At 54.8% G+C, this 24,328-nt stretch overlaps 1 protein-coding gene across 1 annotated transcript in view; it reads left to right on the forward strand.

Moving 5' to 3' along the window:
- The window catches only part of PLXNA2 (plexin A2), a 226,595-nt gene extending 210,199 nt beyond the window's left edge, over positions 1–16,396 (forward strand). The window contains exons 22-32 of the mRNA XM_069544266.1: positions 173–441; positions 2,374–2,440; positions 2,765–2,911; positions 3,548–3,707; positions 4,063–4,166; positions 8,296–8,395; positions 9,579–9,769; positions 11,591–11,760; positions 14,248–14,460; positions 15,062–15,212; positions 15,890–16,396. Coding sequence (XP_069400367.1) covers positions 173–441; positions 2,374–2,440; positions 2,765–2,911; positions 3,548–3,707; positions 4,063–4,166; positions 8,296–8,395; positions 9,579–9,769; positions 11,591–11,760; positions 14,248–14,460; positions 15,062–15,212; positions 15,890–15,985 — 1,668 coding nt within the window. The 3' untranslated portion in view covers positions 15,986–16,396. The remainder of the gene's footprint in view (positions 1–172; positions 442–2,373; positions 2,441–2,764; positions 2,912–3,547; positions 3,708–4,062; positions 4,167–8,295; positions 8,396–9,578; positions 9,770–11,590; positions 11,761–14,247; positions 14,461–15,061; positions 15,213–15,889) is intronic.
- The last annotated feature ends 7,932 nt before the right edge of the window (positions 16,397–24,328 follow it).

The raw sequence follows: 24,328 nt of genomic DNA on the forward strand, positions 1-24,328 counted from the left end.
CCACTGGGAGGTCAGACCGCAGAGAGCAGGCATTCCTGCCTCTCCGGGGTGGGGTGGCTATCAGTGTCAGGGAGAGGGTCCTAGAGCTGGTGTCATCATCAGCTGAGACCCCCACCCCCGGGGAGAACCGGAAGCCCGGCCTCTGATGCCATGCTGCCAACCCCTCCCCCAGGTGCAGGGCAACGGGCAGCAGCACGTGGAGAAGGCCCTGAAGCTCTTCGCGCAGCTCATCAACAACAAGGTGTTCCTGCTGACCTTCATCCGCACCCTGGAGCTGCAGCGCAGCTTCTCCATGCGGGACCGCGGCAACGTGGCCTCGCTCATCATGACGGGCCTGCAGGGCCGCCTGGAGTACGCCACCGACGTCCTCAAGCAGCTGCTGTCCGACCTCATCGATAAGAACCTGGAGAACAAGAACCACCCCAAGCTGCTGCTCCGGAGGTCAGACCCGCACCCCGGGGCTGCGGAGGCAGCTGGCATCTGGGTGGGGACGTGGTGGGGGGCAGCACCCCTCCCCGGGAAAGCCTGTGTCCCTGCAGCCCCCCAGCGCAGAATCTCATGTCCCCTTCCCCGGACGGCTGGGCCATGTCCACAGGGGCTGGGCGTCCGGTGCATCTCAGCCTGGATCCCAGCGCGGCCAGCGGCTCATCATGAGGCCTGGGGCCAGTGGTGCAGCGTCTCTGCTGTTTAGCCACCTCATGAGCAAAATAACACTCATCTCCAAGTCTCTCTCCCTCCCCCTGTATCTTAGGTTTCACTGTCCAATGCCATAGCACATGTGGCTATTAATTAAAATGAGATAAATGTGAGATTTGGTCCCTCCATTGCACTAGCCATATCCCAAGGGCTTGGTCCCCACAAGTGGCTGCCACGTTGGAAATGCAGGCAGAGGCTGTTCCCATCCCTGCAGGAGTTCTCCTTTCAGCACCCAGCTAAGGATTTGGTGCAGCCTGTGCCTTCAATGCCCAGCTTCTGGGATCTGAATCACCAGCACTTACCACCAACCCCACCCCAGTTGCCATTTTCCCGGCAAGGAAGAGGATCAGAGACCTTGACACCCATCCCCCGACCCCACCGTCTCTGGAGGCCCCAGAAATCCAGCACAAAGAACCACCTCCGTGTCACCACCTCCTCTGTAGCCTTCTCCTAGCAAGGTCTCAGCTTCCAGACCCCAAGTGGGGTGAGGAAGGAGGAAGAATGGCTTTGTGTTATGAGTACAGAGCCCCCATTCTGCCAATCTGAGCATTAGAAACTCTCATTAAGAACTGTTGTATTTAAATTAGAGCTAATCTCAGGCATAATGCAGGGAGAGGGTGCTGGGAGGAGCCCACGGAGAAAGCTACAATTTCTCCTGCCTTTGTCACTGTCTCTCAGGCCCGGGGTTGCTGAGCCGCCCTGGCAAACGCCTGGGATTTACTGCGACTGGGGGGTATAATTTGCACCACGTGCAGGGAGTTAAAGTACTCCTCCAGCGTCCTCATCCCTGAGGGATCTGTCAGGGCCACGTTGTTCTTTCCCAGGCCCCCAGAGCTGCGGCCTGGGGTGGGCGTGGGGGTTGGGATGGCAAGGCTTGCAGAAGCAGATCCCCTGTTAGCTAAACGCTCACGCACACGGCTCTCTATGTGAGGGGCCGGATCCAGACCCCGCGTGTCAGCAGTGATGACAGCTTCCGGTTCTAGGCACTCTTCTTAGCACTTTTTTTAATTTTAACTTTTTTTTTTTTACTTTATTTTACTTTACAATACTGTATTGGTTTTGCAAACATTGACATGAATCCGCCACGTCTACATCGACTCATTCGGCCTTGACAACAGCCCTGTGGGGTACACGATGAAGACGGTGGTGGTGGTTACCGTTATTAATTGCGGTTGTTATTATGATTAATTCCCCATTTAGAAATGGGGAAACTGAATCCAGAGAAAGGGAAGCGACTTACTCGAGATCCCACAGCCAGTCCACGGCAGAGTTGAGATCTGAACTCAGTCTGATTCTGAGTGTTTGGAGGGGCAGGCACCAGGGGCCTTCTAGATATGCATATAAAGTATTCGGACCAGGCAGGAAACCTCAGAGGGACAGAGAAACTGTATTTATCCCCCTGAGGCCAGAAGAGGGCTGGAGGAGGGTGTCCTTGGCACCTGCGTCTGTGGACCCAGAGTGCCACTCCATTTTCCCAGGAAATTGAGGCTCAAAAGGCAAAAGCCTCTGGCCCAAGGTCTCATGTCTTGCTACTGGGGCGAAGTCGGGACAGGACGCAGCGTCCTGGCTCCCAGCCCTGGGTTCTCTTGGGCCATAGTCCACCCAAAGAGCCAGGCACCCTCTTGGAAGCCCTCCATGAAGGACCTCCGTGAAGGCTCATCCCTTCTGCCTCCCCAGGACAGAGTCTGTGGCGGAAAAGATGCTGACCAACTGGTTTGCCTTCCTCCTGCACAAGTTCCTGAAGGTGAGAATGCGAGTAGGGCAGGGACTGGGAGGTGAGAGCGGGATGGGGAAGCTGCCCCTCTGAGCCTGGCCGCCAGGGCTGCATGGATGCACCTCCAACCTTCCATTTGGAGCAGGAACTTACCTGGCCAGGTGCCCCCAAACCATGCGGGCCTAGGAGCAGGGTCAGGAGAGGGAGGGAGGGGGGAGGCAGGCTGGGGCCCCGCTGCCCACGCCCACCTGTGCCCACTACCCACAGCCGCCTGTGCCCACAGGAGAGCAGGGTCAGGAGAGGGAGGGGGAGGCAGGCTGGGGCCCCGCCGCCCATGCCCGCCCGTGCCCGCAGGAGTGTGCTGGGGAGCCGCTGTTCATGCTGTACTGCGCCATCAAGCAGCAGATGGAGAAGGGCCCCATCGACGCCATCACTGGCGAGGCGCGCTACTCGCTGAGCGAGGACAAGCTCATCCGGCAGCAGATTGACTACAAGACCCTGGTGAGGAGGCGGAGCCTGGCGGGAGCCCAGTGGGAGCCTGGCGGGACAGCGCAGACCTCCTGCTTCTGTGCCCCGCCCCGGCCTCCGGCTGCCAAGCCAGCCTGAGGGCTCTGCAGCGAGGCCAGGAGACCTGCCTGGGGGCCAGTCCAGGGTCCCAAGGGTGGGCCCGCCAGCCTGGGCTCCTCTTCCCCATCTCATTGGGTGGACCCAAAGAGCTCCGATTGCCTCAGTTTACCCTAGATTGCCCAGCATCGGGCCTGGGGAAGTTGGCATGATGGGGAAGAAGTCTGCTGACTTCTAATGTAGAGACTTCAGGGAGGCGGGAGGTCAGCCCAGCTGCAGCCACTCCTAAACCCTTAGGACGCCTGGGCCCGGGATGGCAGCCTCCCCTAAGCCATCGGGGGCTACAGGGTGGAGTCCTGGCTCTTTGAGAAGTAGAGGAGTGGGCCGAAGGACCCAGGTTGCCATCGGCGGATGGCTGGGAGGCGGGAGAAACTGGCACAGACAGACAGACGCTCGTTTCTCTGTGAAGAGGAGGAGCCTGGGTGAGAGGCGGGTCCAGGGCCGCACTCCCCACCCCCGAATGACACCTTCGGCTCACATCTCCCCTCCCCCACCCTCGATCGCCACCTGCAGATTCTGAACTGCGTCAACCCTGACAACGAGAACAGCCCGGAGATCCCAGTGAAGGTGTTAAACTGTGACACCATCACGCAGGTCAAGGAGAAGATCCTCGACGCAGTCTACAAGAACGTGCCCTACTCCCAGCGGCCCAGGGCTGTGGACATGGACTTGGGTAGGAGCCCTGGCCTTGGGGGCACCGGGGCAGCTCCTGAGGGCACTGGGGCTGGGGAGGGGGGCGGGCTGGGAAGATGGGACGCCCTGCCCAGCAGATGGCCCCCCCGGGGGCCTGACTGGGTCCCCCTCCCAGGTGGGGGGCCGGGTGAAATCCTTCTCCCAGGGCACTGCCTGCTCAGACGTGGCCGCCTCCCAGGAGGCTCCTCCCAACCTTGCAGCCACAGAGCCCTGGATGTCTTAAGTGCTGTCATTGTGCCCACTTCCGGGAGCCAGAGTTGCCAGGCCCCTAGAGAATGCCCCAAGGGGCGGTCCCGGCCCCGCCCCTCACACTGCTGCCCGCCCCCTCCTCCCAGAGTGGCGACAAGGCCGGATCGCCAGGGTCGTGCTACAGGACGAGGACATCACGACCAAGATCGAGGGCGACTGGAAGAGGCTGAACACGCTCATGCACTATCAGGTGAGGGGGCTTTGCGCCAGGGACCCAGGCCCTCCCGAAATGCCCCCTCCCTCTAAGGTTTGCTCTAAGGCCCTCAAGCCCTAAAAGAGTTTTGCTGTCGCCCCTATCTACCGGGGAATCCCTGGTAGCTCAGCTGGTAAAGAATCTGCCTGCAATGTGGGGGACCCTGGTTCAATTCCTGGGTTGGGAAGGTCCCCTGGAGAAGGGATGGGCTGTCCACTCCAGTATTCTTGGGCTTCCCTGGTGGCTCAGCTGGTAAAGAATCCACCCGCTCTGCAGGAGATCTGGGTTCAGTCCCTGGGTCGGGAAGATCTCCTGGAGAAAGGAACAGCTACCCACGCCAGTATTCTTGCCTGGAGAATCCCACAGACTGTAGGAGCCGCTATGGCCCATAGGGTCACAAAAAGTCGGACACGCCTGAGCAACTAAGCACAGCACAGCACAGCGCATCTCCCCTGTCTGACTCCTCCCTGAGTCCAGAGCGGTGATTCTCAGCCCCGCCTGCTGAGTGTCCAGACTCATCCTGAGACAGTGACTTAAGCTCTGGGGTCCGGTGGGACCTTCCCATCCTATACAGAGTGTAGCTCTTCTCGTGCAGAAAAATCGCATCTTTCAGGGACAGGTTCAGAGGCGCTGCCACTTTCTCTGACTTCTGACTAATGCGGCTTACCTTCCGCTTCGCGCCCGCAACGAAGCAGGGAATTGAGTCTTAGTTTCTGCCGCTTACCCGCTGGTGTCCTTGCGGAAGCTGCTTAAGCGCTCGCTCTTCTCATCTGTAAAATGGAGTTAATGGTGATCCCTGCCCCATGAAGTGGTGAAGAGTAGCCTGAACATAGTAGGTAGAGCGTTCAGCGCACCAGCAGACACACTAAAAGAACAGTCAAAAAAGAAAAATCCCAGCAAAAGAACAAAAGATCCGAGAGGTAGCAGCTCTCACTCTGCTTGCTTCGCAGGGTAACTGCTCACAGCTGGGGTCTCTGTAAGATTAAGCACAGGTAGGCTGGTAGGGATTCTTAAAAAAATACTAAAATAGGAGCTGGAAAGGAGAGTCAGTGAGGGAAATTAAACCAACCAGAGGAAGCGCCTCGGGCTGCAGGACCCTGTGGGACTGCTTGATTAATAGCATCACCCTCTGTCCCTGCCTCACGTGGGGAGGGTGTGCAGGGCTGGCACGCTGGGCTCTCACACACTGAGATGCCAAGGGCCAGGAGGCTGGGGGTCCTAAAAGCCAGCAGGACCTGGCTGGGAGCCTCTCAGCGCACACAGAAAGCTAGGGGAGGGGCAGGATCCCCAAAACGTTCCCTTCCACGCTCCATCCTCCTCGCTGACTTGCATTTGCCAGGCTGACACCTGGCCTGGACTCGCACCCTAAATGGAGACCGTGAGGTATAGTGAGAAGAGAAGAGGGCTTGTGAGCGCTATTTAAACCCCTGCTTCCCCACTTGCCGGTGATGTGACTTTAATCTCCCTGAACCCTGAGCTCTTCATGAATGAATGGAGACACAGTCCTGAGTTGCGAATGTAGTTGGGAATGTTAGAAACCACAGGCGAGGTTTCCCAGGATGTGTGTACCTCTCCATAGTAGCTGTGATCACGCTGTTGATCCCGCCCCACCCCGCTTCACACTGCGGAAAGCATCCTGTAGCACAGTTGTAATGAACCAATTAGAACCGAAGAAGAAAGTGCGAAAGAAAAGAGCGTTGCGCCCCCAATTTATGTTTCTCAAAGGCAGCGATGCGCTGCTCCTCTGTCTTTGCTGCCCTAATGCTTAGTAACGGGCTGTCTGTCCTGTGACTCCCAGTCAGAAGAACGGAATATTCTTCATCACAGTGTTCATCACGCACAGCACTTTCAATTCCCCAGTGTCTTTATCATTCATGTATTCATTCATTCCTCAAATATTTACTGAGATTTACTCTGTGCGAGGCACTTCCCACATGCCAGCCCTGCGTGACAGGGGACAACAGGGATTTTTCTTCCCTTTGAGAGGTGGTGGTCATGGTGATGATGGTGAAGATGGCGGTGATGGTGGTGATGGTGGTGATGGTGGTGACAGCGGTGATGATGATGGTGAGGACGATGGTGGTGATGTGATGATGATGGTGAAGGTGATGGTGGTGGTGATGGTGATCATAATAGCAACAGTAACCCCAGCATTTACTGACTCTCACTGGGCACCAGGCACTGCGCTCCACCTCTGCTCACTCTAACACCTTTAATCTTCACAACAAACCTAGACACAATTATTATCCCCTTTGACAAAGGAGACAGTTGAGGCACAGAGAGCTTAAGTGACTTTCCCGAAGCCGTGTCGCTAGTAAGTGCAGCGGCAACGTCAGACCCCGCCAGGCATCTTGACCACGGCTTTGCATCACGTGTTGGTCAAGAGAAAAACTGGAGACTGAGGACAAGAGCGATTTAGTGATGAGACCGGGAACTGAGTTCAACTGTGGTCATTCCAGTCACCTTGTGAATCTCTCTTTAGGTGACAACAAGCCATAAATGATAGCGCAATCCATTCTCCCCGGGAGAATAAACCCTTGCCCCTGCCAGGCGTTCAAGTATCATTTCTAGGATGCTAGTTGCAGAGTTCCTGAAAGATTGAGGTGGCGAGTTTCCCCTTCGTGTCAGACCTGGTGCAAGCTGCCCACAGTCCGTGCAGCTGCCCCCCCTGGGAAGTAACTACGCCTTGGCATCTTCCAGGCACTGTGAAGAGCCCTGGACCCTGCAGCTTTATGCCATCAACTCAAAGCATTGCCCTGTTGTTACCCTCCCAGGAGTCAAAGGTCCTTGGAGCCCTACAGGAGAAAAATCTGCATAACCTTAATTAACAAAGAGATTTTTAAAAACTTCCTGGGCTCCCGCAGATTTATAGGGAGGGTGAAATTAAACACCACCGCTAAAACTGGCTATCAGGGAATCTCGTTAGCACTAATGTTCATTTATAGTTTGACTTCCCAACATTTAATTCTTTTTTGGTGGGAGAGAGGGACTGACAATTTAAGACCCAGAAAGATGGTTTTACGACTGGTGCAGCTATAAATCAAACTTATAAAGTTCATAAAAATTGTTAAAATAAAAAATGGTTTAATAGGAATGTTTTATGGCCCATAACATTATTATAGCTGTTTTATTCCCTCTGCGTTAGGGGTTTAATTGGATCGCCACAATTCTGGGGATTCTCCATTTTTATTGGATGGAGGGTAATCTTAAATCAAAATGGCCCCAAATGTCTTCAATATGGCGCCTCATTTATCAGCCATCGCCCTGCAGGCTGGGTGCTGAGCCTCGGCACCCTCACAGAGGACATGCAAGGCACCTTCTTTCTCTCTTGAGTTCCCAGGAGTGGCTGCCCTCTGGGGAAGCTCCTCAAGGTGGCTGAACCATTATAGGACCCAGGCCAGAAAAAAATCAGAGCCAAAGGGAAAAATGGGCTCAGACCAGGGTGTCTTGAAATAAAATCCCGAATTAGAATGCGATGAGAAGAACACGTGCTCTGGAGCCCGACAGCCTGGTGGCCAGTTTCAGCTCTATCGTATGTGAAGCGTGTGACCTTGAAGGACGAAGCTCAGCCACTCAGGGCTTTGGTTCCTCCTCTGTAAAATGGGGACAGTCGTACGTAACTCACGGAGCTGAAGGCAGGCTGGGCTACCCCAGCTCCCTCTAACAGAAACACAAAGCACATGGATACCTTGACTTTTTTTTACTAGTCACATTTAAAAAGTAAAGATGAACGGATGAACGTGATGTTAGCAACGTTGTCTCTAACACCACTGATCTAAGATAATTGTCATTTAAACACGCAGTCAACATAAACATAACTAATGAGACAGTTCGTATACCTTTATTCAGCCTCAGTCATTGAAATTCAGTGTGTCTTGTACATTTCCAGCATACCTGAGCGCAAACCCTTCCCGGGCACCTCCCTTTGGTCTAGTCAGACTGTAAAAGCCCAGCAGCTACAGGTGGCAAGTAGCTACCGTACTGATAGCAGCAATGATTATTCCTAGCATTCCTCACCTCCGCACCCTCTACCCCTACCTATTCCATCAGCTTCTAGAAGTATCGACAATCCCATTTCCCTAGGTGCCAACATCCACCCGAAGTGTCTCTCTCGTATCCTCCCCAGGTGTCAGACAGATCGGTGGTGGCCCTGGTCCCCAAGCAGACCTCCTCCTACAACATCCCCGCCTCCGCCAGCATCTCCCGGACGTCCATCAGCAGATACGGTGAGGACCGCAGAGGCGGCCTGGGCGGCCAGGGGTGTCTTCTGTGACTCCAGGGGCTGCTCCCCACCCCTGCGGACAGTGGGAGGCCTGTGCCGCTGCTGCAGCTGGCCTGCAATCAGAGGAGTCCGGAATGGCCCGTCTCCTTGGGGCTGTGGCACCAGATGGCACCGTGACTCTTTCCTTCGATAGCCCAGGTCTGATGGAGGCATCTGAAGGGCCCAGAACCAAGGAGGCCCTTGGATGGGACGTTCGCAGAAACCAGTCCCAGTGTATGCTTACTGTCCTAGCTGAATCATTAACAACGTCCCCCTTTAGCTCTCAGTGATACGGACCAAATAACTTCCCTGGTGGCGCAGATGGTAAAGAACCTGCCCACAATGCAGGAGACCCAGGCTCGATTCCCTGGGTTGGGAAGGTCCCCTGGAGAAGGAAATGGCCACCCGCTCCAGCATTCTTGCCTGGAGAATCCCATGGACAGAGGAGCCTGGGGGGGCTACAGTCTATGGGTCGCAGTCCGACACAACTGAAGGGACTAACGCTTTCGCCTCGCTTCCCCTTTGGCTCTCAGTAGTATCCCGATGTGGGCATTGGGATGGCCATCCCAGGCCTTCCAGCCCCGAGTGCTGGGCCCCCAGTGCCCTCTGGGGATGAGGTTGAGGAGTTTCCGTTCCTCTAGTTCTGGGTGGTGCTAGGCTTCGAGCCGTCCAGCCAAAGGACCCTGCAGGCCTGAAGGCGGCAGTTGCAGGCGGGTCTCAGGCAGCTCTGTATTCTGGGCCCTAAGTAGGAAGGAGGCTTAACTCCCGAGAGGGAGCTTTTCCATCCACAGACCCTTAGTGTCCACACTTCGATCAGAGCCCCATGAGAATATCTGGCTGACATTCCACCTATTGATTGGTCTTTGCTGGAAGTGTCAGGGATGGAGGTACTCCTGTATTCCCCAGGGCCACTCCAGCTCACAGAATTTCCAGAGCCTCGTTTTGGTAACAGGATTTCAGGCTGTCTTCACACCAGCCAAGCATCACTAAAATAACTCACCAGATGTGAAACCCCAAGGGCTCCCTTCCAATCAAGACTGGCTTGTTCTTAGTGAGGGCAGCGGGGGGGCAGGGATTCTAGAAGGGTTCTACCCGCAAGGGTGAGGAAACGCGCCGCTCACGGGCCTGCGCCGCTCCCTTCCCCGCAGACTCCTCCTTCAGGTACACAGGCAGCCCCGATAGCCTGCGGTCGCGGGCACCCATGATCACCCCGGACCTGGAGAGCGGGGTCAAGGTGTGGCACCTGGTGAAGAACCACGACCACGGGGACCAGAAGGAGGGGGACCGGGGCAGCAAGATGGTGTCGGAGATCTACCTGACCCGGCTGCTGGCCACCAAGGTAACAGCCCCTGCTCTGCCCCGGCCCAGGGAGGGCACCCCAGAGACGTGTCCTGCCCCAGCCCCTACCCAGCCCACAGCGTAGGAAGGATCCCATGGGCTCTGCCCCCCAAGGGGACCCACCTGGACAAGGAGGGCCTTGTCCTGGGGCACACTTCCCTAGAGATCAGGCCACTGCTGTTTTCCACCCTGCGGCAAAAATCACAGTGGTCTGCCCGGCTCACTCAAAAGCTCCTGTTACTCCGCAGAGGACCAGTGCTCTTGCTTCTGGGTCCCCATATCCCTCAAGAAGATACTGGGGTTTTTATTGGTAAATATGAGATGGACGGACATGCCGTCTTCCTCTATCAGTGCCTTCTCTACCCCTTTCTGCCCACACTGGGAGGAAAAGCATGAAGCCCTGGTCTGTCTGGTAATCTAAGAGAAAGCTTCCCCTTCCCCATTCCACCACGTGTGTGCGTGCTAAGTCGCTTCAGTCAAGTCCAACTCTTTGCAACTTCATGGGCAGTAGCTTTCCAGGCTCCTCTGTCTGTGGGATTCTCCAGGCAAGAATACTGGAGTGGGCTGCCGTTACCTCCTTCAGGGAGTCTTCCTGACCCAGGGATAAAACCCATGTCTCTTGAGTCTCTTGCATTGGCAGGTGAGTTCTTTACCACTAGCCACCTGGGAAGCCCTCTCATCTACCCCCACAAATGCTGACAGAAGCTGAGATCTAAAGCAGCCTGCCAGCCTCCCCAGCAGAGAACAGTATACCTATAAGCATAGCAACCATATATAGCTTGTATTTGACAGGACTCTCCTCCACTGAACCAACAAAAATGCTGCTGAAATTCTAATACAGTGGCTTCTCAGACTTGTTCCCTGAAGTGTCATAGAAATACACCATTAGAGAATGTGTCTCAAATTTTGCTTCAAATAATATGCTGATAAGAGACCAGACTTCCCAAGTGGCTCAGTGGTAAAGAATCCATCTGCCAGATCAGGAGATAACAGGAGATATGGATTCTGTCCCTGGGTCAGGAAGCTCCCCAGGAGGAGGGCATGGCAACCCACTCCAGTATGTTTGCCTGGGAGATCCCACAGACAGAAGAGCCTGGCGGGTTACAGTCCATGGGGTTGCAAAGAGTTGGACACAACTTAGCAACTGCATGCTCACAAAGAGACACCAAAAGGTTGGACATTTACTGACCTTCAGAGATGTTTCTTGAACCTGCAAACTGTGGGCCCCAGGCCCAGCCTTGGCCCTGCCCCCCGATACCCTCCAAGGCCCCGTGATCAGGGCTGTGCCTGAGCGTTCTGGGATCTGTACCCTCCGCCCCGCCCTGACTCCAGACCCCACTTATCCCAGGCTGCTAACACAGTGAGCCTTTTCACACCTTCCTGCCAGGCCCTCTGTGGTCCTCCCCTGCTCCTGCTGGGAGGGTCCCCGTCCTCTGGCTGGTTCTTTAGATGGCCTCTCATACCCTCTCATACCAGCCGGTGCCGCTCATTCCCTGTGGGAAGCCTGAGCTCAGAGCACTTGCTGTCTTTGATCAAACTCCCCCTGCCCATACCCACCCGGCAGGGACACAAGCATAAGTGTGCATGTGGCTCCTGGTTGGAGGCGGTTCTTCCTGGAAACCTGCAGCCCATCAGTCCTTCCCACCTCCCCGACACCCCAGAAGGACCCTCGTTCCCCGACCTCCGCCGTCCTGTCTGCACAGCCTGGTGTCGCAGACAGATTTCCGAGGCAGGGTCAGTCCAAGCAAGGCACCATCCGGCCTGTGCGTCTGCTGCCGGCCCCCCTCCCCCACCTCACCCTCTCCCACCGCCCCTCCCCCAGGGCACCCTGCAGAAGTTTGTGGACGACTTGTTTGAGACCTTGTTCAGCACTGTGCACCGGGGCAGCGCGCTCCCCCTGGCCATCAAGTACATGTTCGATTTCCTGGATGAGCAGGCAGACAGACACAGCATCCACGACACAGACGTGCGGCACACTTGGAAGAGCAACTGGTAAACCCCTCGGGCAGCCCAGGGCGGGCTGCAGCCTGGCAAGGCCAGGACCAGGGCGTGGGGGCGTGGGGTAGGGCCCAGCAGGGAGCAGGGAGATGGGGGGGGTGGAACCTGTTCTCTGCTGTGGCTGGGTAATCCAAGGCTCCTAGGACAAACATACGCTCCACAGACCTGATGTGTGCCCCAGGCGCAAGGCAGAGCCCTCCCGGCACAGGGCCCAGCACCAGGACACACACACACACTGGAGCTCCTGCCCTTTCAGGCCGAGACCCTTCCCCAGGCCACACCTCCTTCTCTCTGACTTGTGGTTCTCGGGAAAGGGAGCCGGGGGGAACCCACACACAGAGCCACATCCCAGACGACTGAGCAGCGGGCCAGGCAGCGTGGGGCCTCCCGAGCACAGCAGATCTTGGGCACGTCCTGGCACGAGGAGAGCCCTGCATTAAACTCAGACCCCTGGGGAGGCTGGCCAGTGCTGGGGGAGAGCTTGCACCTGCCGTGAACTTGAGCTCACCAATGAGCGAAGGCTGTTGCACACGCGACCCCTTAAGGCCCGGCTCCGTGGCTCTCAGGAAGCCGCAGGCAGGAGGTCCCATGGGCCTGACTCCGTCCCCGGAGGGGCCCTCCCTGGGCAGACCCAGCAGAGGGAGAGACGGCTCCCCAAGGCCCTTCGCACAAGACGTCTCTCTGCTGGGTTTTGAACCTGGATCTCAGACCACTCTGAAGACAGGCCCTCATGTCCCGCCAGGCCTGGCCAAGAGCCAGAGCACAGACCTTCCCTCAGGAGGGAGCAGAGAGAGGGCAGAGAGGAGGGCCAGGCCTGGAGTTGGGCAGGCCGCCCACACAGCTGTCTGGACTCAGCCCTTACCTCGGAAAACAGAGCCGGCACAGATGGGCCCCGGCTGTTATTTAGGAATCCAAAGTCCTAGCAACCAGCCAAACACTGGGGGAAAACCCGGCCTCGGACCCCACCTATTCCTCCCTTTCCGGGGTGTTGTGGCTGCCAAGCCCTCCAGAGGCCACAGCTTTTGATCACAGCAGAGTGAAGCGAAGAGGTCTGGTGGTCTCAGGGCGTGGAGCCCCCCAGGGCAGGCCCCTGAGACCGGCCTTCCATCCACATTCCCAGGGCCCGTGCTATGGCTCTGCCATGGCTTTGGAGCTCCCCTCCACCGCCACCCCCAGGCCGGCCCGGAAATCAAGAGAAAGTTCTGGATTGTCCTCCTCCCCGTGCCTGCTGTATCTGGGCAAGTCATAGAAACGCCCTCCCCTGGAGTTGTGGCAGGGACAGCCCTCTTAGCCAGACCTCAGATACCTAATGTCCAAGGAGAGAACACTGGAAGGTTTCAGAGCTGCTGGGAAAGGGAGAGTGGACCAGAGGAGCCACCTCTTCGCCCAGGCCGCCCCCTCCAGGTTAAATGAAGGATCCCTCGTTTCACTGCAAAGATAGGCGGAAGTCCTAATGGAAGGCCTTGGATCTGGGCAAAGCTGATCTTTCCCAACACTTGGCATGGGCCGTGGAGACATTTGGGAAGGTCTAGGGTCCAGGAGATTCAAGAGACAAGGAAGGAGAGAGGGGAGGTCAGCCCAGAGGACAAATGGGGACAGAGCTCACTGCAGAGAGGAGCCCAAAGAGTTAAGGGCCAGCGGGCGGCTGGAGAGGAGGCCAAGTTGGAAAAGGCCACAGAAACAGCAGCTGTTCTGGTTTTGAAGGGAAATAAATGGGCTTATCCTCCTCACGGCCAAAGGAGCAGAGAAAACGCATTCTCCTCCGATTATAAATTCCCCGAGTCGCAGAAAGAATTCTCCTAACGACTGATCAGTTGCTCTCAGGGTGGGAAAAACGCAGCGCCCCAGCGAGTCATTCCCAGCGTGCCAACAATGGCCTCCTCTTCTGCCTCTGCCCCTGCCCGGAGCTGAGAACGCCCTGGGGAGCGCCCTGAAAGAGCTGTTCCCAGGGGAGCCCATTCCTCCGCCCAGCGTGGCGGGGCCAGCCCTGGGAAGTGGCCAGCCAGCCCGGCTGGGCGGGGAACCCAGGTGGGGCCTTTGTGCCCACTCCGAGGCTGGGGCTGCCGCCCCGTCCTTCCGGACAATGGCCGCGGTCACCAGGAAGGGGCCTCTGGGAGCCTGGGGGCTTTGTCTGGGGCTCTGAGAAAGCGGTGCAGGCCCTCTAGACTTAGGCTCCCCCAGGAGCACAGGAGTCTTTGGAAAAGACCTCCAGGAGGAAGTAAAGCCACCCCATGCCCACCTCGGAGCAGTTGAAGCACGAGGTCAGCGCCTCCCGTTAGGGCACAATGGGGCTCCTTCTCTTCCAGCATCAGTCAAAGCTAAGGCTTAATTCGCAGCCCTGGCTGGACCAGTTGTCTGTGATTCCGTTCCCTTGCCCTTCAGAGAGAATTTTGCATTTGTGGGGTTGGAAGGAATATTAGTGGATGGCACGGGGCTGGGCCCAGACGCAGCCCTCAGAGACCCCTCTGCCCTCTCCTCCAGCCTCCCTCTGCGCTTCTGGGTGAATGTGATCAAGAACCCCCAGTTTGTATTTGACATCCACAAGGGCAGCATCACGGACGCCTGCCTCTCCGTGGTGGCCCAGACCTTCATGGACTCTTGCTCAACTTCAGAGCACCGGCTGGGCAAGGACTCCCCTTCCAACAAGCTGCTCTACGCCAAGGACATCCCCAGCTACAAGAGCTGGGTGGAGAGGTCAGTAGTATCCTGAGGACCGGTCCAGCCCCCAGTGCCTGCTCCATTCCCTCCTCTGGGCTTCACTGACCAAGGACTCAAAGCCCTGCTTGTGGTCCCTTCCAGACCTCATGCTCACCTTTTTCTCCTTTGCCCAGAGTTCCTGCTGGGGGAGGAAAAGGGAGCTTTGCACCCCCTGAGTCAGATTTAGCATTCTGATCACCCTTTACTGAGCATATGCTAAGCACCCAGCACTTTGATGAAGATGTTGTGTGTATCATCTCACTAAAATACCAACAGAGCAGTGAAGTAGGTCCTATTATCATCCCCTTTTTACTGAGGAGGCCACTGATGCCGAGTGACTTACCAAGGACACACAGCTAGCAGGGCGCTGACCTGGAATGTGAATACTGAGAGTCTGGTCACAGCACTGCAGACTCTGGCCTGAGGGAGAACAAGTGTCCAGGCCCCAAACTCAGCTTGAGAGCAGAGGCCAGAGCAAGCTTCATTAGAAGAGGAACAGGGAAGCAGGAGGGGACACCCATCCTCTCTGGGGTCCTGGGGTCAGGGGACAGAGTCTTTGCTGAGCCCCTCACCAAGGAGCCTGTCCTCTCTATGGCAGATACTATGCAGACATCGCCAAACTCCCCGCCATCAGTGACCAGGACATGAACGCCTACCTCGCCGAGCAGTCCCGCCTGCATGCTGTGGAGTTCAACATGCTGAGTGCCCTCAACGAGATCTACTCGTATGTCAGCAAGTACAGCGAAGAGGTGAGGCAGAAACCCACCCCGAGAGGGCCAGGCAGGTTAACCAGAAAGCCAGGCTCCATCCTTAAACAACAGCAATGGGTGATAATTCCGAAAACTTTCACGGAGTCAAAAAGTCAGCCGCTCTTCCTTTGGAAGGCAGCCTGTCCTCTCCTGATTCATCCTGTGCTTTCTTACCCCTTATTTTGTCTTGTCTTCATTGCTAATGCAATACGTAACACTTTTACTGAATATTGTCATTGTTGCCCAGTTCAAAGTAGATGATGAATTTCATCCCTTCTGAAACAGCGAATCAGACTATTCTTTGCAGTTGGGCAGAAGCTGTCAGCTGAAATATTTCAGACAGACAGGTGGACATGGCTAGACCCTGAAGAGTACAACTTCAGGACAGCAAGTCTTGTATCAGCATCATACCTGAACGCAGTAATAGCAGTGGTCGTCATGGTATAGCTAAGGCTTACACAGCACTTCCTGTATGCCTAATGTTTTAAAAGCTTTCGATAAATACATGCAGGCACACACATACGTATATCATACCCCTGTTCAGGTGATCATCTGCGTTTATTTAGAGTTGTGCTCGTTGGGCAGGATGGAAAGGCAGACGGAAGGATGAAGGGTGAGGGGAAAGCCATCTCGCATGCTGAGTGCTGAGCCTGCCCACCTTTGTTTTCATCCCTCAGCTCATCGGCGCGCTGGAGCAGGACGAGCAGGCGCGGCGCCAGCGGCTGGCGTACAAGGTGGAACAGCTCATCAACGCCATGTCCATTGAGAGCTGAGAGACGGAGCCTCCCATTCCTGGGAAGAGGGACCCACGAAAGCTGTCACACTGGGCATCTCAGAAGGAAGGACAAGTGAAGGGGGTCAGGCCCCAGAGCTTGCTGTCTCCTGAGACCCTAACCCTGGGGAGAGGGGAGGGCCCCTCTCCCCACGCCAGCCAAGTTTCGTCCCAGCTGGTCCCTGCAGGGAGAGACCAGCGGCGTCACAGCCACCCACGACGAGAGGGACGCGGGGGCCCGGAGAAGGTGGTTCTTCAAGCTGAGAGGCGCAGCTGGGCACGGTTCTGCCTCTGTGACTGCTGCTTTGCATGAAAACTCATTTGATGTATATTGGGGAAATAATGAGAACTTTATTTAATTTTTTTTAAGAAAAAGGAAAACCAGAAATAAAACAAAAAGCCTCCCTGTTCATCCCGTCCAACTTTCGTTTAATTCTGCTTTCTGTCCCCCTTCCTTCTTTTGCCCCGTCCCTCCTTCCTCGCACAACTCCTGGTTCCCAACAACTGGAAAAAAAGCCTACAAAGAGATGCTGAGAGAAATTGATCGTTTCCTTGCCTTTGAAACCTTCTTTGTCTAAGAAGTGAGGAGGAGAAGAATGAGCACAAGTTGACACCAAACGCTCCGAAGGAAGAGTGGCCGATGAAACCAGAAGAGGTGGGGAAGGTGGGACTTTGCACCAACAGCCGAGCCCCTGGGCTCCACCTGCTGACAGCAAGCTGAGCTTTATGTCCGCACGTCCGTGCGTCCTCTTCTCCAGCAGACATGTGTGTCTCAAGAGCACCGATGCTTTTTGCTACTGTTTGGTTGTTTTCTTTAAACCCAAACCTCAACAACTGAGGAGCTGATTTTGGTACTTTTCCTTCGGGTTTCCCTACAGTGACTACCAGACATGAAAGCTGGGCCTCTCTCAGAGGGGACGCCCGGTCTCCCGAAGGACGCTGGGCAGCTCTGCCTTATATCCATCCCCGTTGTAAACCAGGCTCCCCGGGAGCAGGGCCCTGGAGGAGTGCGGGCCAGGCCTCTGGGAGGTTCCGTTCGGGAGCCAACGGGGGGACATGGGTGTTCAGACTCTGCTCCAGTCCGCCCGTGGTTTCTTACAATTAAAAAGAAAACAAAAATCAAACACTGTTTACAGCAAGCAATACTTGAAGAGCATAGGTTCAAGAAGCTGCAGTATTTATTGTTGTGCTTTCTTTGTTTTATTCTCTCGTGCCTAGAGAGGGGAGACGACCCTTCGCTCGTAGGCGGACGCTCCTGATGGTCTGAGCACTAGAGAGGCCGCAGTAGAGAGGACTGTAGCATCCCCAGGCTGCGTCTTCTGCCTCTCTCTCTCTCTCTCTCTCTCTGCCTCTCGCGTCCTCCTGAGTTCAAAGGACTAATGGGTGGCTTCCAACTGGGCTTCTGTCTTTCCTGCTGACACCTAAATCCATGGATGCCCAGCCGTCCTGAGTGTAGTTTCCAGATAAAGAGACCAAAGCTCCACGCCCTGATCCAGAGGCCCTGTGGAAGGCAGTGGGGGCATCTCGGGGAAGGACCCCCACAACACTGGTGCAGAGCCCTGGTGATTGGACAGCCACCAGCTTCCAGGCCTCCTACCCTGGTGAGGATCCAAGCAGCCAGCTCCAAGTTCTCTGCAGGCAGCCACAGAGAGGGTGGAAAGGATGAGAGAAAGGCGAGGGATGGGAAGAGAGGCCGCTGGAGAGGTCCCATCTGCCTTGCTCTGCAAGGGGCCGCAGTGCTGGGAAGTGGGACCGGGGAGAGACCAGACCAGGGTCACTTCCTCTGCAATTAACTCGGCCCCGGCTCCTCTGGGCCAGGATTTACCTTCAAACCCTTCCAGTTTCCAGAGACTCTGCTGACCACACTGCATTGCCAGGAAGCAGCCGGGGGAGGGGGACCTCAGAGGGCTGGCTTCGATGGCTGGCATGTGGCTTTGGATCGCTGTGCTCCCCGCATGGCAGACATCACCGGGTCACCTCAGGTCCGGTTTCTTGCCTGAATGCGGCTGACAAATGGGACGAGAAAAGCATTCAGCAAAATACTCAGGAAACGCGCTGTTTTCATTATAATTCACAACCAGCCATGCCAAGACCACTTCCTTCTGATAATCCACTTCTGCTAAAAAGTTTCTCTGGGCCCTGCGAATAGCCTGAAAGAAATCCTAATGACTGGCCTTCTGCACTAAGCCAAAGTGTTTGCCCTTCGTAGCACCCAAAGCTTATCAGCTCAGAGCCCACGCTATATGGGGATGAAAGGCGAGGAGATACCGGCAAGGGGAGTGTGAGCGGGGGACTCTGTGTTGCCCACAGATGCGTGCGGCTCCTCCCCTCAGCTTGCTTCTGAGCTCCGAATGAAGGTGGTCTGGTCACACCGCTGCTTAGATCGGCACATCAGGCTTTGCTCCACCAAGATTTAAAAGCTAGACATCTCAGCTGCGTCATGACCAACTCTGACCTCCATGCGTCTACCCGCTGTTTCCCAGAGGCTACTTTTGGTGACCATTCACCACCCCTGGGGCTGAGTCCCTGATGGTCTGGTAGGGGGAGTGGGAGAATGGTAGGGGATGGTCGCTCAGATAGTGGACACGAGAGGCTCCACCACCTTTCTCAGGATTTCTCGGGACGACTGGGCAAGGGGGGCTGGCGAAGGAGGTGGCAGGGGGCATCCCTAAAGAAGGAAGGAAGATCAAGGAAAACTACACGGGACTCATCAGGCCATGTGGGTAAAGGTTGGAGAGCCTTGCTTGGCTTTGGGTCACCAAGAATCCATGGCCTGCAGGATGGGAGGATAGGGCCTCCCTCCTCACCGCCATCCAACGTGGAGATGCCCCAACCTCATGTAAGGAGTGAGTGCTCATTTCACAGCCTCTGCCCCCACACAACGCCATCCATCTCGGAGGGAAGCCAAGAGAGACTGCTGTCTCTGAAAGTTTGATCCAGCTCCATCTTGTTTCACCGAAGTGTGCAAGAGACAGTTCACCAGAAAAGGGCAAGCACGCTAGAAAATGCCTTTGGCAAGACAGAGGGTGTCCACGCCCAAGGTGGGCGAGCTGGCCTGAGCCCCTCTAGCTGGCCTGCTGCCGCCTCCCAACCTCCGCAGGGGCTCCGGGGCTTCCGGGCCTGCCCCCAACTCCCATCACCCCACTCCAGCCCCAGCTCAGAACTGTCTCTGATCCACTTCTGGCGGAGCGCTCCCCATCCTTGGAAAGTTCAGTCATTGAAAGCAAGGAGCCCCTGGGAGCCTCACTCGTGGGATGGAGCTGTTTCCTGCATGCATTCATTCATTCAGGGAGCATTCCTGAGCTAACACTGTTCCCCAGGCCCTGCTCCAGGTGCTGAGGAATGAACGAGATTGAGAAGGACCTCCTTCTAGCGCACAGACATTCTTCCACTTGCTGGTTCCTATCACCACCTTAGCCCTCCTCCCACACCTGCAGAGGGCATGCGTTTTGGAGGAAAGGGGAGCAGAAAGGCGGAAGAAAGCCGACTGACCCAGCTGCCTTACCTGCTTCCGGGGACAGTCCTCCAGCCGCAAGGGCCTTTCTTGTCCCCACCGCTGTCGTCTCTTCTGGTGGCCCTCCACCTGCCTCTTGAGCTCCTGACCTTCCTCCATTTCCACCAGATGAGGACAAGAAATAATAGTCAAGGCCCCTGGCCCTGGTGAGCACGAAGCAGAAGCGATGGATGGGGTGGGCTGGACTGCGATGGTCTGGGCAGCACAAATAAGGAATGTTTCTAGAAGCCTCTGGCTGATCAGCCTCCAGGTGCATCCCAGTTGCCACACCTGCCACCATTCACTTCAGTTCAGTCGCTCAGTCATGTCCAACTCTCGCAACCCCATGGACCGCAGCACGCCAGGCCTCCCTGTCCATCACCAATTCCTGGAGTTTGCTCAAACTCATGTCCATCGAGTTGGTGATGCCATCCAGCCATCTCATCTTCTGCCATCCCCTTCTCCTTCCGCCTTCATCTATTAACCCGCAGCAAATACTGAGCCAGCAGCTGCCCCAGAGTGGGGCCCGCTGCTCCTTGCCACGCTGTGCCCTGACTCAGGCTCCTGGGGCCTGGCCGTGCACAGGAAAGAACTGAGGCTCAGGAGTGGGAGCTCTGTGGGTGAGAGGACGCAGGGGAGTTTGGCGGACCCAGGGCGATGGAAGCAGACCCCGTGGGTTCAGGGCCTTCCGGTGCCTTGTCTCAGGAAGAAGCTTTGAGAAGGTGGCAGCATCCTCTTCGTCACCCCGCCTCTCTTCCCCTACCTCTTCCCTTTCTGCCAGTTTCCCCAAGAGTGAAGGTGGGTCTCTGGGGCTCACGACGTCATGGATGAGAGATGAAGTTTCACCCCTGGTATTAGGGAGGTCCTGGGAGACAGGGCCTCAGCCCCGTCAGCAAACTGGGAAGTCTTGTGGACATGCTGACTACATTCCCTTCTGTCCTTTGTGCTGCGGCCTCAGGGTAGAGGGGAGGCCCGCCTGGATTTCGGTCACAGCCCTGACTCAGTCTTCCTGTGCTGTCCGTGTCGGCACCACGGCAGGAGAACATGCTGGAACGTGGCTCCCCCTGCAAAGCAGATATTGCCAGGTGTATCAGGGAGGGGGGACAAGCTCTTTAGACCACGAGACTAGGGACCTGAGCCCGCCTGCCTCTCCCCTCAACTGCTCCTTCCCAAACCCACTCTTCTTGACACACTGGAATCTGTATTATATATATATATTTTTAAGAAAATAGAATAATAGCTGTCTGGTTTTGTTGTTTTTACAGGTGTTGTGAAATTAAAGCTGTAAGAAAATTACGTATTTAAAATGTTCCAATAAAATGAGTTTTTTTGTTACTCTAATATATTATTGTGTACCTATTGTAAATATGAAACACTCCTATTTTGCAAGCCAAGGACACAATTTGTACTGTTGTTATATATAAATAAAGTTTACTGGATAAAAATCCTTATATTGTCAAAGAAACGTGGTTGTTCGGTAGCATATACGCAGAATAACGTTTCATGGATATATTTAAGAAGAGGGTACTCATGGGAAGGTGAGCTAAGTTGTTTTGAGGGACTCCTAGAATTCTCTCTGGAGCTGGAGCTTATGAATGTCCAGTTATCAATGTCAACACACACACACATGCACACGCATGCACACGAGAACACACACTGGAGCTGGAGCTTCTGAATGTCCAGTTAACAGTGTCAACACACACACACACTCACACACATGCACACACACACACACTCTGGAGCTGGAGCTTATGAATATCCAGTTAACAGTGTCAACATACGCACACACACACACACACTCTGGAGCTGGAGCTTATGAATGTCCAGTTATCAGTGTCAACACACACACACTCACACTGGATTGCACCCATAGGTGAACACTGCCCCCTAGCCCCAAAACCCAGAACATTGCTTTTCTCCAACAAGAGGCTGACAGTGCAGATCTGAGATTGAGGTACTTTCCTGGGGGTGAAAGAGGTCTCCAAAGGAGGAAATCCACCCGCAGTGCTTCCTGAAAATTGCATTCATTTCTTTCTATTAAACACTTTAAGCACCTACCATAGCCCGGCGTCGTGGTGAGTGCTGGGGGACAAAACACTAAATGAGAAAGACAGCCTTTGCCCTCATCAGCCTGAGAGTCATAAGGATCCCGAAAAAGGAGTGTCTCAACAGGGCCATGGAGGAATTTTACGGGCTGTTATTTTTTTAATTCTCCATAGCAGAATTAAGTGTGAATCAAGGGAAAGAGGAGAGAGACAGTGTGTGCTTCTAGATCCAGCCCAGGGGAGAGGCCTGGGGTTAAAGCAGTTCAGACTGACGTGGAGTCTGGAGGCAAAGAGGCCTCCAGGTAGGGGAGCTGAGGTTTGGCCTGAGGGTGCCATGTCCCATCCACCTCTCTTTCCCCGTTTTGCTTTCTCATGTTCCAGAGTGTGGGGGTGATTCTTCCACTCTCAGCTGCTAAAAGGAGCAGATGAGGATAACTCGTCAATTTGACATCTCAACTGAGCATGCCAGGAAACCACCGCTCTCCCTCACCACGAGATCAGAACTGTGTCTGGGCCTACAGCCTCGGCCCCAGCACCAAGAGGGGAGGGTCCTTAAGGATAAGACACAGCCCTTACCTCAGAGAGTCTCCAGTCTGATGGTGGAGACAGCCCCTGCCTTCAGGGTGACTCCAGCCAGACAGGGGAGGCACAGACCCTGTTCTCGGGGATAGCCCAGTTTTATATGGACAGACCATGCATGTACGAATGGGGCCCAGGAAATTTTGATTTCAAAAACTTTTTGAAATGATTTCAAAATGATTTTGAAAAACAAAATCATATCAACAAGTGCATGTTGATAAATCTAGGACATGCTAGAGTTGTGAGATTATTGTAGATTGGAGAGACAATTTCTATGAAGAGATTTCAGTGCCTATTCTGCAGCCTCTGAGTTTAGGGTGTTGTGTGTACACACACACACACACACACACACACTCACTTCTGGCGAGAGTGGAGGGATGCCAGTGTTGGTCCTGAGGGTGAGGAAACGCAAGCACAGCACCCTGGAGAGACAGGAGATCACGTCGCCCGGGTCTGTGTGTGGTTAGTGCATCGTTTTCAATTGCACGCAGGGTTTTGTTGTGAGTGCACCAGGCTGTTTGGCTAACGTTAAACCATCCTCCGCTTCTCTTCTAAATGCAGACCTTGAGCGCTGGAGGCACTCTGTTCCACCGCACTGACAAAACTATAATCCTTCCTCAGCAGAAGCACTGGCGTGGCCCCGGCCAGCTCCTGGAGGCTCAGCGGTGTGAGGCAGTTAGATGAGACTGTCCTCCGCCACTGCTGCCTGGGGACCCTCGGGTCAGCTGGACTGGGACGCAGGCCCATATGGGCTGGATGGAAGAGGCCATTTCTCTGCATGGGGTCTTGTACCCCAAACTTTCTCCAATCTTCTTTGCAACCCCCCAACGTGTCTCCCCTCAGCAACTTGAACTTGAGGCACCACTGTTATTAAATATCTGCTGCAGAAACTACTATCCTCAGGGAAGGAGGAAATCGTGGAGAAGGGAATCCACCAGGCATCTGTCTGTCCCGCTCACGGTCGTCGTCCCAGGACAGAGCACAGGACGCACCGGATGGACCTGAAGCAGGTGCCTGATCAGAAGCTTCTGGATGAATGAACAACGACATGACAGGGAGCTGTGAACCACCTCCTTATTGCAGACACTGAAACATCCTCTTTTTCAGGGTCTCGTGTGATAGGCAGATTCCATTTTTATAGTCTGAGGAGCAGAGAGGTTAAAGGATTTGTTTAAGGTCACACAGCTACTCTGCTCTTTCCACTGCACAGCACTGCCTTCCATTCGCTCTAGAACCATTTAATACTTGAAAGTCTTCCCAGACCTTGATCCTTGGCCTCGTAACAGGCAAGTGCTATGAGCGCAGTCTTCAGCATCCATTACTAGCCGCAGTCGCTCGATATGATCACTGTCGATCCATCACTTCACTAAACCTGGCTCTGCTAGACAAACAGAGGGGAACAAAACCAAGTCTTACAGTGGCAACCTTTCTCAGATTTACAATCTAATATCAACACTCATCATTATTCTAAAAGAGAAAGACTCACCCTTTTTCTTAGTGGGAATTGGAGCTCATTTTTACTACAAGCACAAAATAGTGTAGTCAACTGCAGCCCTAGGATTCTCAGAGAGCTGGGTCTTTTGGTTTGAGGGGAAACCGTCACGATTTTAGGGAAGCGGGCTCTGCTGGTGGTCTGCGCTTGATCAGGGCAACGCCGTATGTTGTCAAACCTCCTGCTCAGTGAGTGTTGGCTGCCAGGAGCTGGGAGCTAAGTCCGTGATCCACTGGCAGCACATGGGTAGGGTTTTCTGCATCCCATTATAATACTTACCTATTCCTGGCTTTGCCTTATGCCTCGAATCCTTTTATTCCTCACTCTCCCCATCTTTTCTAACAGCAAGTTTTCAAGTATCCTTGGCTAAGAGCACAGGCCTTGGATTCAGATTGCCTTGGGTTAAATTCCATTCCCAAAATGCCTGGCCTGGAACAAGTCACATAACTTTCCTGTATATCAGTTTTCAAATCTATAAAATGGGGATTATCTGTATTAAATAAGGGTTTTGCAAAGGTTAAATAAGATAACACATATAATGAACTCCATAAATATTGTAATAGGTAAATGAGAGAGAAAGAAAGAGAGACTTAACCATCCACCCTCCTTTTACAGGCAGTCCAGCAGGACCTACCGGAGGCTCTGCAAGTCTCTCTCTGGCTGTGGGAAGAAGCAGAATTAATGCTCATAGATTTCAGCAATAAAAGTTGGTGCCTGGGAGTAAAGCCCTTAGGA

The sequence above is a fragment of the Ovis canadensis genome, chromosome 12 (genome assembly GCF_042477335.2).
Source record: "Ovis canadensis isolate MfBH-ARS-UI-01 breed Bighorn chromosome 12, ARS-UI_OviCan_v2, whole genome shotgun sequence".
Lineage (NCBI taxonomy): Eukaryota > Metazoa > Chordata > Mammalia > Artiodactyla > Bovidae > Ovis > Ovis canadensis.